This window comes from Cibotium barometz, chromosome 6 (assembly GCF_041138505.1).
Source record: "Cibotium barometz isolate CiBa-2024 chromosome 6, ASM4113850v1, whole genome shotgun sequence".
NCBI lineage: Eukaryota > Viridiplantae > Streptophyta > Polypodiopsida > Cyatheales > Cibotiaceae > Cibotium > Cibotium barometz.
Window position 1 is genome coordinate 4,321,517 of NC_141051.1, and position 13,628 is coordinate 4,335,144.

The 13,628-nt window shown below is 41.8% G+C and overlaps 1 protein-coding gene across 1 annotated transcript; it reads right to left on the reverse strand.

The window, feature by feature from the left end:
• Positions 1 to 9,925: 9,925 nt before the first annotated feature.
• On the reverse strand, positions 9,926 to 12,955 carry LOC147637364 (uncharacterized). Its single transcript, XM_086799146.1, has 3 exons — positions 12,600 to 12,955; positions 12,484 to 12,528; positions 9,926 to 12,402 (listed from the first exon to the last, which is right to left on the reverse strand). The coding sequence occupies exons 1-3, from the start codon at positions 12,883 to 12,885 to the stop codon at positions 10,097 to 10,099; spliced, it is 2,637 nt and encodes an 878-aa protein (XP_086655272.1). The 5' UTR covers positions 12,886 to 12,955; the 3' UTR covers positions 9,926 to 10,096.
• Positions 12,956 to 13,628: the final 673 nt, after the last annotated feature.

Sequence of the window (13,628 nt, forward strand, 5' to 3'; positions counted from 1 at the left end):
GCAATGTTTTGAGAGAGGGGAAGTATGTTATATGTACATTATGTGTGCTATATTATATACACATTATGTGTGCATATACTAGGAGGCTAACCCACATTAGGCTTGTGAGCATGGGAGCATGGGAACAAGCTCTAGTGGAGCATGGGTTAGGACTAACCTTAAGGTTTAAGGTTAGGGTCAGGCATCCAAGGGTCACACATGAGGAATGGAAAGTCAAGAGTCACTTGAGGGCCCTCCTATATAATAGGGGCATGGGGCACACTCAACAAGGGGGCTTGGAGCTTGGAGGCTTGGAGGCTTATGCTATGGTCTCTTGTGTAGAGGTCCATATCTTCTCACCTACCATTTCACACTATAGCTACATGCTATTGGATTGTGTTATACCTCTTGATGGTATGGGACATCAAGGTAGAGGTATGATGTATTTCATTCATTATTCATGTGTGCATCCCTTGGGCTCGGGGTGGTTGGGTGGTTGAGTTTATGCCTGTTTTATGCATGTTTTATGCATAACAATTATCTAGAGAGATCTTAGGGTTTTAACATTGAGACAAAAGCTAGATGCCCAGTCTCAAAAGTATATTCTCTCTGGCTATAGTGATGAGAGCAAAGCCTACATGTTGTGGGATCCTCCTACAAAGTAGTTTTGTCTGTCTAGAGATGTTATCGTTGATGAAAGCAATAGCTACTATTGTAGTTTTGCCTACTCCAATGCCCATGGAGCCTTTTAGAAGTGTGTCTTATGACTAGCTAGCCATGAACAATCCAAAATTACTCCAACAAACTCTTTACAAATCCAACGATTACATCATGAAAAGGAAAGGTTGTTATGTAGACAATAGTTATTGAAACATATTTTATAGATAGCTCTTTTGCATAGCTCAGAGCCAGGACAGGAAAGTTCTTGACAGGTGGACTACTACCACCAATTATTCTTGTATGACAAAGGTCATGGATATCCATCATTGAATCTACATCTTTTCAAGAGGTTGTAAAATAGCTTGAATGATAGGCTACCATCGATAAAGCGTATCAGGTAATCATGGAAAACCACACGAGGACACTTGATGATTTGCCTCAAGGAAAACACAACATTGGTTGTAAATGGGTTTACAAGATTCCATGATAGATGATCAAAGGATCAAGTACAAGGCTAGACTTGTTTCTAAGGGTTACTCTTAGGAGTATGATATAGATTACAAGGAGACATTTGTTCCCATTGCTAAAATGACAACAGTGAGGACTATTATTACCGTAGCAACCCATTTTCAATTGCCCATGTATAATATGAATATCAAAAATGCCTTCCTTAATGGGTACCTAAATGGTTTGAAGTAGGTTTCTATGCAATGGAATGCATCTGTTGACCCATCTCTCAACATCCTTCAGATTGCAAGAGTATTGTAGTAATAATCATCCATGTGGATGATTTACTGATTATAGGTACATGTAGATAGTTGCATGCTGATGTCAAAGCAAAGTTGACATCAAAATTTTCCATGAAATATTTGGGCCAGTTGCATTATTTTCTGGTAAAGAAATATGGAGGTCTAATTTCCATATTATGTGTACTTAGTTCAAGCATGCAAAGAAACTTTCACAGGAGCTTCAGATGATGGATGCCAAGGCGACGCTCTTATGGAGAGCAACTTGAAGTTGTCATATATATATATATATATATATATATATATATATATGTATGTATATATAATCTTATATATATATATACATAAAACTACGCCTAAATTGCGACAAGTACTAAAAAAATTTGCACCTGCTCGCTCGCCCAGGTTTGTTCTCCCAAACTGCGGCTGCTTGCCTAAAATTTTCACTCATTTGTATGATGCTATTATGTATAAAAGTCTTCTAAATAGTCTTGGATTTTTGCATAGCACATGCCATTTTTAAGGTTTCTCTACACTCTATTCTATTCTTTTCTAGTCTTTTTAATGCTAGTTTTTGTATTATTGTTTTACATATGAATGCGACTGTATTTTGGGATTTGTTTATGTAATTGTGATCCTCTTTGTAATCTTTAACTTGTGCCAAAGAACAAATTAGATAACCTCGAAATTCTAATTTCAAGGCTTTTACCCAAAAAAAAATAGTAATTTCAAGGTTAAGCGAGGGCTCTCAAAAATACTACCTATAGAAATCTACTTGCCAAGAGTAAACATGGCCATCACCAAAGTATGACCATGCAAGTAGCTTGTGATCTATTTTGGGAATCAATGATGCATATTCAAGATGTGAAATGCAATAAGCATCATGAGAAGAGTCAAAGAAATGCAATAAGCATCATGTGAAATGCAATAAGCATCATGAGAAGAGTCAAAGAAAGTTTGAGGTCGTAAGAGAGTGACCAACATAGTGAGGAAAATATGTTGCGCAAAGTTTATAAATTAACTTATTCTCTTGTTGCACTGACTAATTAGAATGGTATTCAAATAGTTGCATCTTTTCGTAGTATTCTCTATTTGTAGTATGTTGCCCAAAGTTTATAAATTAACTTATTCTCTTGTTGCACTGACTAATTAGAATGGTATTCAAATAGTTGCATCTTTTCGTAGTATTCTCTATTCATATTTTGTGTGTATCATTTTGTGTGGCATTTTTATAATAGGTCATGGTGATGTATTTATTTTGATCATGTTATAATTGTTTACACTTTGACCCATGGGTATATATGTAATCTTAAGGGAAGTGCAAAGCAGGATAACCTCTAGTATGTCTATCCCAAATTATTCTTAGACTTCTCAAAGTATGTGTGGAATAACTAAATAAAATTTTATTACTTATAATGGTTGTCTGGAAGAGAATGTGATGATGTCAATGATGGCACATGAGGTAGATCCTTGGTTATACCTTTGTGGGAATTAAAATAATTCTCAGTCAATTCCATAGTTTCCAATATATGTGAGGGCACATGAGGTAGATACTTTGTTACACCTTTTTGGGATTTAAAATAATTCTCAAAGAAGATGCAAGACTAGATGTAGGTACAATACACAACCTAACTCTTATTACTATTTTTTTTGGGGGCAAAAATTCTTACTACTATTATAAGAGCAAATGGTGCTACAAAGTGTGCTCACAACATAGGACATCAAAATTATGCTTGAAGATAGACCTAGATATCTAGAAGGTAAGGCCAACCATATTAGATAACAAAAAGGACCACATGGCAACAACCCCCAACTATCTTCTTAAACCCTTTAGAGTAGATTGCCCTATAGTATACACAAACAGTGAGAGTTGGATTTGGGTCCTTGCTACTAGTAGGTACTACAAGGTGGAATGGTGGGACAAGAAAATAAAGGCATAAAGAATCTAAGAATAAAATTATAGTCTCTAGTATTGGATAATTTTTTTTTTCGTACACACCCGGGGCCCACTCAAGTGGGTGGAGCCAATTTTCCCTTCCAACAATTAGCCAATTATCATGGTCGGGCAAGGGCCACGCACCATCAGGCAAGAGCCACGAATTAGGCATCCCCCATGACCACCGCGATGAGTCGACCGCTGGAACAGCGGAGGCGTCTCGTATGGATCCTCCTATCTCGGGTGATCCACCACCCGAGGAGGAGGAGTCACTCGAGTGTTCAAGGGGCAAGAGCCCGAGCAACCAAACACATCAAGCGAGCATAGGTGTCCCTTTATAACATGAGAGAGCCTAGTGGGACTTGAACTCATAACCTAGAGGTTATAAGTCACAAGCTTTGACCACTACACTAACTCAGTTGGGACTAGTATTGGATAAATTGTTCGAGAAAATTTCATTTAACTACTATATGGTATAGTTAAAGCTACGCATATATGGTACAGTTAAAGTTACTAGAAACAAAACTCGTCAGATGTATGAAGCAATCCTTAGAGGTGACGTAGTGTGTGTCTTATGCTCCCTTCCTTCCCCACATGCTTAAATTGACCAAATAGTTTTCCTCTCTTTGTGTTTTACCTTGTCCATGTTATTCTCACATTCATATACCCCCTTGACATTGACTTCATAGGGGTACTAACACATGGGTAATAATATGCATCATTCCTAACCCTCTGTTGATGGCCCCTCACCATCTACCACTATGAGGAAATCAACATAAGATATCTATGGTACAGTTAAAGTTACTAGAAACAAAACTCGTCAGATGTATGAAGCAATCCTTAGAGGTGACGTGGTGTGTGTCTTATGCTCCCTTCCTTCCCCACATGCTTAAATTGACCAAATAGTTTTCCTGTCTTTGTGTTTTACCTTGTCCATGTTATTCTCACATTCATATACCCCCCTTGACATTGACTTCATAGGGGTACTAACACATGGGTAATAATATGCATCATTCCTAACCCTCTGTTGATGGCCCCTCTCACCATCTACCACTATGAGGAAATCAACATAAGATATCTATGCCAAAGGTATTGTAGGTTGCATACTTTTAGGGCGTGGCCCTTCCTAATTGCACCAAAGAACATATAATAAAATGCCAAAATCTCTCCAAGGTGGGAAGTATGGCATCAACCCCCTACCCTATTATATAATCCCCTACCCTATTAAATACTGCTTGCCCTAAGAAAACCCTCATGCTTTACCTTCCTTGTGACCTAATTTGTTGGCCCTAAGAAGCACAACCCCTTGCAATGTTTTTTATCCCTTCCCCCTTCTCTATTTCCCTCCCCTCCGTCCCCTGCCTCTTTGACTTGCTCAACCGTACCTTCCTATGTCACTAGACCTCTCTGTGAAGAAACTCCCCTCCTGTCCGTCAACTTCTAGTGGCTAGCATCGAGTAGCAACTTTTCCTTGCTAATGTCTGCCCAGTTCTGCTCACATGGAGCCTACTCTATCTTCTCCTAGCAGTGAGCTTCCATCTAATCAAGTGAGACGTACCGGTACCATGTCCTCCTCACCCCTCCACTATGATGTAAAGTTCTTGTATTACTATGTTTTTATGTATTTCCAAGTCTGAGTTCTTGTCCTTGTAATAAATCTTGCCAAGAAATGGGTTTAAGTCATTAGGTTTCTTCTTAGTAGTATAAATACCAACAAATTCTTCACGACGGATTGTCCTTACATGATGGTATATATGTATTTAACAAAAATTATCACCTTATTGTCTGGTATTTCAGGTTATTCTGAAGATTCCAATTTACTACTGAAACTAGTTTGGTTCCTTTTCTCCTCTCATATAGTTTGGATACTAATTAGGACTCTATTGGGATATTCATACATGGTGGAGTATATTTTTTTGTATATCTTCACCCTAACCCAAACCCCAATGCTAGAAGTTGTAGTCTACTTCTTCCTTTGTTCTACGGATGGGGGCGTGTTGGATATGGTTTCACACAGAGGCCCAAAAGGGCTCGTATTTGGAAGATGACTTGAACTCCCAAACCCTCATGACAACTTAGTCGGCACTCCCTTTGCAATATGAGCTCGATAACACACTGTGACTGATCAGCACGTTGTAAATCATATGGGTAATTTTCCATGATTTTGGTTACTCCCTAAGTTTTAGATCGTGTTGTTTTATAAATGGTGTTGCAAGGAAGTAACGGTAACCTGTAGTTGGAAGGAAAAGAGTCAAGAGAAGATGCACAACAAGGGCAAGCATGGAGAAAAGGCTGGTGAACATCACATTAAGGATTAATGGGGCAACATGGGGAAGCTAGATCAACAGATGCATGGGAGCTATCTGATGCAAGCGAGTGGAGGGCCTGAAGTATTGTCACAAAATTAGTTGGTGTGCATGGACAGCTAGTGAAGGAGAAGACAAAAAGTATGCCTCACTTGCCTACAATATACCTACATCTCCTCCAGCCAAATGGGCACACGCATACAGATTACATGTATCCAAGACAAAGGAGAGGTCTCAAGTTCCTCAATGACTAAAACATGGAACAAGAATTTCAAATACATACACAAAAAAGGTTAGAAATATCCAATCAAGTGTAACATAGAAACTCGATGGCTGTATTAATAAACTCGTGTGATAAAACGACGTCAGGTCAAGTGTCCCATAAGTCTTCAAAAAAGGTTAGAAACATGTAACCGATTGTTACAAAGAAATTCAATGTCTGCATTGATGCACTCGTGTAATAAGACAACATCAAGTCAAGTATCCCACAAGTCTATATGTCGATGCATGAATGCTGCATTTCCTCACTAAGCACCCATAAGAGGTTGTGCTAGCCTTGATTCTGGCACCTGGTGAAGAATGGGGCAAACGGTTACGATTCCCTTGAAAGAGGCCTCGAGGAGAGATGGTCGGCTAGTGGATCAGCTATTGACTAATGCCAATGCAAAGAAGATGATGGGACACACCAATTGCCACACAATTGTCAAGATTGGGAGCAGGTCATTGGGAGGAGGGTAAGCACTACGACTAAATCCACAACACACAATGTACGAGAAAGCAACTCCCCATTTCCAACACTTGAAACTCTAACCACTCTGCCCCTTCTATGGGAATGCAAACCTACACATGTAAAAAGTGGGCCTCCATGCCAAGTACGCCCCACGTCCTTATGGACTCCGTGGCAAAGGTAGGGTTATCGAATCTTTAGCACAGTCTTTACTGTAAACACCAAAAAATAAAATAGCTTCAAATAGACACAATTATGGTTTTCCATGTTACATTGATATAGGCATCCAAGTTTCATGAGAACGACTTCCACCTTTCAATAAGAAAACTAGAACGTTCCACTTAAGACAAAAAACCTTAAGTCCTTAGAAAATTACATTGTATTCAAACACTTTTTCTACTGACTCTCAAGTTTTGATTCTGAAGTCCCTATTTATCTTTTTCATGGTATTAGAGAACATTTTTAATGTACACATGGCACTAAAGTTTGAATTTTGTTTTGTATCTTTGCTTCTTCTATTACAGCTTAGGAGATTGATCTTTACAAGAATTCCATTTGGTTAGATTTGTGTACGGCCATCTAAGGCAAAACAATAGCCTATGGGACCCTTGAAAGCATACATAATCTTCTTCCACAAGGGAAGGTAGCAATGTAGAAACAAGTGCCAGATGGAACAACAAACACAGCCAAATGCACATCCATCTTGGTAGAGGCCCAATCCTCGTTTGGCTGTGAAAGATATATTGACATCTTCAAAAGCCCCCAAGGGTCCATATGACCAAAAGTAATCTAGTGTTTCATGAGGGGAGAGAGAAAGAAAGAAATATTACATCTTCAAAAGAATGAAGGGATCTAAAATACAATGAGTCCATAGGAAATCGAGCCATTAAAAAAAAATGGTCACTCGCCTCTTTGGTTCTTCGCTAGTGGATTCCTTGGTGGGCGGATGCTGTGTGAGCCTAGGAGTGCCACGTGTCAAGGAGGCGGTGGAGGACATTTCCTTGTCACCATAGATGTTAGAGATCAATACATGTACAAGCTTGGTCTCCCAATGCATGATTGTCACAGGACAGCCTAACCGTTGCTTGAGATGTCACAATTTCTGGCATTTACGCAGCATTGCCCCTGTTTTTGGTGACATGACTGACGCGGTCTCTACCTCACCACCTCTAGTGTAAAGCTCAGATGGGGCACCAGTGGCAAAGGAGGAGGTTTGCTCAAGCTGTAAAAATCAGGAGAAGGCACGCAGGTCGATGCAACCATGCCTGATGTGGAGGCTGACTAGAAACATCTTTCCCATGAATGAACATCTCTAAGTGCTCCTACTTGAGAACAACATAAGGTAAGACTGATCATATAAGGTAGAGTAGATTAATAAATTGACTTCAGCCTTCCTTTGATGAAGGTGCTGCAAGGTTGCCACAGCATGCACCGAAGTTCACAAGAGTGCTTCAATTGTTTTCATGATGGCAAGAGATGTAATCTAGCCACCATAATTGAGCCGACCTCTACCACACAATATGCCCCATGCCATTGTAACCTATTGAATGTGGTTTGGCATGTGCAATTCCATGTGAGGGTAGCGTATCCATCAATCCTACAATGGCTGGCTAAGCTCAGCCCTCACAATCAGCTACAACCTCCTGAGGGAGGTCAAAACAGGGCGAAAATACAGCATCAAAGTGCATGCCACTCAAGACAAAGGAGCAGCCAAACATGGACCAAGAGAGGGCCTGAGACATGGGCTAGGGCCAGCCTAGAAGGCCGACCAAAAATGGTCAGTCGGCCCTCTAGAAAGGGCCGACCAGTTAATTCCGGTCAGCTGACCACCTACCATCGTACCCCCCTTGTTCACCTATGAATAGGCCCTCCTACCTCCTCATTCATCATCTCCCAGAGCTGCAAGGGCTTCCAGCAATTGGTTGCTTGCACCCCCTGCCTCATCCCTCATTAGATCTGCTCTCCTCCTGCATCCTCCAGCAGCAGTGCAGCCCTCCCTTGGAGGCGCCTACCTGCAACAGCATAGTATAGTTAAGATCTGGACATCCAGAACAGATCCAGCCATCTTCTAGTCAGATCTACTGTAGATCTGGGAACAACAGTAGCTAGTATACAACATTCAGTGGGTAGTCATCTGCCTCAGTTCCAACATGGAGATCAGGGCACATCTACAGTGGCCATCATCCCACATCAGCAGTATATCAGTCGCATGATACATTGATTTGTATCCATGTACAATCAGTTAGTCAGGCATTTATGCCAGCACTTGTAATTATATGAAGATATTTGGTGTTCCTTATGTCCTTTATGCATGCATTTAACATATGCTTCGGCACTGCAGCACAGTAATTCAGCCACACCATGCAACATTCACTTCTTCATCTCTTTCTTCGAAGAGTGACATCCTCAAAAAACAACACATATGTGAGGAGAAGAAACATAAAAAGCAGGACTGGGTGACCACTGCTGCAGTATCTTAGAGTCCAATTTGTCCATTGTGCAATGGTTTCTTCCATTCCGAGGACATATCTCCATACGCATCACAACATTGTGAGGTTTGTCACTATTTGTGGAAGGACCCTTGTTGTCCTTTCTACCTGCTTGTCACATCCCGAGCTCGAGAAGTAGAGGGTTGAGGGACTCGGGACTTTGGCTTGAGCCTAGGCTTGAATCTAGACCTAAATCTGACTCACTCTCTCTTCAGTTGTGTTGCTACTTCTTTTCTTTGGAGAAAAGGAATATGCTCAAACAGTACAATTATAAGCTGCAAGGTTGGAACAAGTTGTCACTTTGGAGTAAGTAATTGGTGGGGAGAATCGTGTGACATGCCACAGCGTCGAACTTCCTGTGTTCCAGAACACAACTGTTGGGCTTGAACCAAAGCACGGATACCGCTGTGATTACTAGACTCTTTACAACTGAATTAAAGTGCAGGAAATTAGCAGACAGAGAATTATAATCTAAACCTGAGAAAGAGAGGAGAGAAAAGGAGAAAAGTGGTCATTGGCTTAGTAGAACAACACTCAAATACAATGCAGCAGCGTGCTGTTGTAGAACAGTAAAATCAAAAGGACTTACCATCCCTGGATCTGATCTGAACCAAGGTGCCTCTGCTGTGGACTGTTGCTGCCCTGGTTTGTAGAGAATTCAGCAACCAAAGGAGAGACAAACTGAAGAGGAAGTGGGAGGACAGATGTGGCTCCTGATGCCTACATATTGATGCTATATTAAGAGCTGGCCTGCATCAAAGTCACTATGGAAAAGAATGAGCACGCTTCCAATGTGTCATGCTGACTCATGACTTTCGGTCATCTCCAGTGTGTTCATATAGCAGTCATAAAAGGGCCTTTGCCGTGGGTGTATTAGTGATTGCTACCACCATAAGCATCGCCAAGTTTGTACTTGTGCCACTGTCCAAGCTCCAACCTGTATGAAGAATAATATAAAGCAATGAAAATGTCCAGTGTAATATACTTATACTCAATTACAGTTTCAAGGATACTCGTATGAAGCTGACTAATTCTGTAATTCACCATGTTTTTGAAAGCACCAGAAACACCTACAACATAGCTTTATTTAGAATGAAATTCCAAAATCATTTTTATATGCAGGCTACAGATTCTGTGTGCCTGTTCGATTACAAACCACTCTGTAGAGTATATAGCCACACTAAGAGTATATAGCCACACTATAAAAGCCGTTGGTGTCAAGACAATGTTCATCACTAGAACCGAGCCTTCTCTCATAACTCATAATTCAGAAGATCTTCAATTTTGAACATCTCTTGCAGCTTGCATTCTTGGAGAGTGAGTAACTTGCTGTGCAGATCATTCTTGGGGTCATGGAAAAATGGAGTTCTGGAAGCCTTGACAACTTGTTTAAGCTGATCTTGCAGGCTGGCCTCCAGTTTGAAAGCATTCAAGCCCTTCACAACCATCGCAGTTTGAAGCTCTCTCTCTGCTTTGAACCAAGCTTTCCACGCCTGAGCAGCTGGTCTCTTCTTTTTCACTTCTTCCCCTTGATCTACTTGAATCTCCATAGGATCATCCACAGGCTGCTCACTGCTTTCATTCTCAATCTCCTCCAGAGCAGCTTGGATGGGCTTGGAAGCAGATTTCTTCACAGAGGATTCAATCTTCTGTGAATCCACCAGATAGGCCCTTGCTTTCTTGCGTTCATCCGATGTCACATTCATATACAAGCTCAGATATGGCAACTTCAATGCTACAGCAAACCCTGCATATTGAGGAGAAATCTTGGCGAGACATATGTCTGTGCCATCCTGTTTCCTCAACTTCACCTGACAATAGATAACCGTTAGATTGTCCATTGCCACCTCCTCATTCTCACCACCAGTAAAGGCAAAGATCAATAAATCAACTCCCCATGTGTGTTTACCACATATAACTGCACAGTGGCGCTCAAAGCACTTCAGAGCATCATCAAATGTCAGATCAGAGGTCTTCTTATAAATCCTGTGAAATGAGTTGAAATGCAATCGAGCTTTGGTTAGCAGCCTTTCCTTCTCAGTCAGCTCCCGCTTTCCTTTCCGAATCAGCTCCGACAATGACTCTCCAGCCAAGTGCTTGCAGAAATCATCCACAGTGCACCAGCCATCACCCTGATCTGCTTCACTCATGGCATTTAGCAGGATGATCCTAGCTACAAGCTCCCCTGTATATCCTCTATCAATCCAGCCAGCTGCAAGCCCAGTCACTAATGCACCATAAAGTTCTCGACTCCTTTCCTTTCTATGCAGATAGCTCATGGCCTCAGCTGCAGCCTTTGCAACTATTGGCTCAATGCTCCATGCCGTCCACACGAGTTCGCGAGATGGAGAAACAGAAACAACTGTGAGGAGATTGTTGGCCACCAGTTTTGAGGCTAGTTTAGAACGGGGATCAACATCAAGCCCAATGCTGGCTCCTAACAAAGCCAGTGCAGCATCTTCTGGGATGACGGTACCTGGAGTTGGCCTAGTGATGTACTCAGCCCATTTACCAGCACCTCCCAACAGCTTATCGCGAGCAAGTTGGTACACCTCTTTGAAGGCAGACTGCCTCATATCTTCATCCTGTTCTTTCCCTGTAGGCAAATAAGACCTGAAAGTTGCCCACCACAAAGGCCGTCCATATCTCACAGCCCAGTAGGGTCTAACAATGTTGTTGAACATTCTACTAGTGGAGAAGAGCGGCTGCAAATCCTTCTCCAAGACATCTGCTGAGAAGCACCCCCAGATCGGAGGTGCTAGCATATATTTACCGGCAGATACACGGTCAGATGGATCAGCCCAGTCTGGAGCTGCAAAATTTGTTATTTCAGAGGATGTATCCATGAACAGCGATAGAACTCCACATTCTGACATGGAACGGGCTGATCTTCTGATGGAAGGGAAGGAGTTTTGGTCATCAAGATTTCTCACCAGATGGCTAGCTTCATCAAAAACAAATAAAACCTGCAACTTGCCATCTTGTGGGAAAATACCTTTTGGAAAATGCTCAAGAAATATCATTTTAGCCTCCTTTTCCCAGCTGGCCCATATAAGCTCCTTCTTATCCTGGCTTCCTGCCACATCTTTGAGACGGGGTGCTATCCCTTCCAGAAGTTGCTTCATCGTCCCTTTCACGTTCTCCCAATAGTCCTGGCCGTATTTCCTCATCTTCGTCACAAATCCTTGTTTGGTTTCCCCATTCCTGACCATGTCTGACAACACTGTAAGGCATGCAATGAAGTAAGCCAAAGAGAAGTTCATGCACTCCAGCTGCCCTGGTACGCCCTCAAAAGTGCGGAGACGCTGGTTTGCTTCTTGACAGAACCAATCTGCAATCCAGGACCTTTTGGGATAGCCACTCCCAGATGCAAACGAACAATACACAACCCATACCCCTTGCCGCCACAATTCACACACCGTCCTGGTCTTCCCCCAGCCACTAGACTGGAAGAGGCCGGCAACTGGAGAAATACCTTCCCCCTCCAATATGTACGTCAACGCCTGATGCAAAGTGTGGACATTGTCCAGGTTCCGGTATTCCAGCTCGAATGCCCTTTCTGACAGACCACAAGAAGGGGAAATGAGAGCTAGAGTCGGAAATCTTTACCTTTCTTCAGTGGAGTCTGAAAATTTCTCACCTCTGGCGAGATTAGCAACCGCTGGTGTTTCATGCTCTTCTATGCCTGTAATACACAAAATGAACCAATAACAAGTGAGATCCAAAGACCGCGAAGAGAGTTAAAAACCACGATACCTTGCGATTTCTCCGGTGCCCGAGCATGCACGACGCCAGCGTGCATGTAATCGATCAATGAAACCGCCTCAACCGGAAACCAATACAACTTCTCCGAAAGCCCTCTCCTCAGAACACCAAGCACATCCTCGGCACCAAGCACATCGATCAGCCAATCGCAGAAGCGCTGCGTATCTGCAACGACTGTGTGTGGCACGGACATGCGATTCACTCCCGACCTGCTGGCAAGAATGAGAGCATCTGTAGCTGTCTCGCGCAACGGATGCACAAACACTTGCACTTCCATCGTGGGGATGGGTTGTAACTTGTCAGTAAGGGACCTTTTATGTCTTTGGGAGGGTGCCACGTCTCGATGGGTGAGTGCTCTTAAACTCATGACTTTTCCTTTCACGAGTAACATGACCCATCTACGACGGGTCTCACGGTGGTGTCTTAGAATGTATGATTCCAACAAATAAAATTTCAAGTTTTATATACAAATATCAAAATTTTTATAAAAATTTCATGTTTGTGTGTTGTGTTGTGTTGTAAATCTAAATATTTCAATGAAACATGTAATGTGTGTTTTGTGCGTGCGTGCGTGCGTGTGTGTCTTCTTGTTAGAAATTACATGAGGTACTAAATTGATCAATTGATATATCAACACAAACACATAATCATATGTTGAATGGACTAAAGGCAAATTTCGCTTGGGGTACATCCAAAGGATGCAATTTGCATGCATTGTGACTCTTCAGACTTGACTCTTCAGCATACTAAGCATTGGCATACATGGAGCGATACACGTATTTTGAGTCCTAGCAAAAAGAAGCTCCTTTTTGCTAGCATCTAGGTTTCTATATAGCCTGAATGTTCTACATTCAAACTATCATTAGGGATTTCTTATTTTTAATTGTTCATCATTAGGGAATTTTGGTCCTCTTGTTTCTTGTTGAAGAAGGACAATGACTGGTGAGAAAAAGTTGTCTTAACCGATGCTCTCATGTCAAGGCATGGTTAGTGACCATAGCCATTTTAAATAAGGATTCT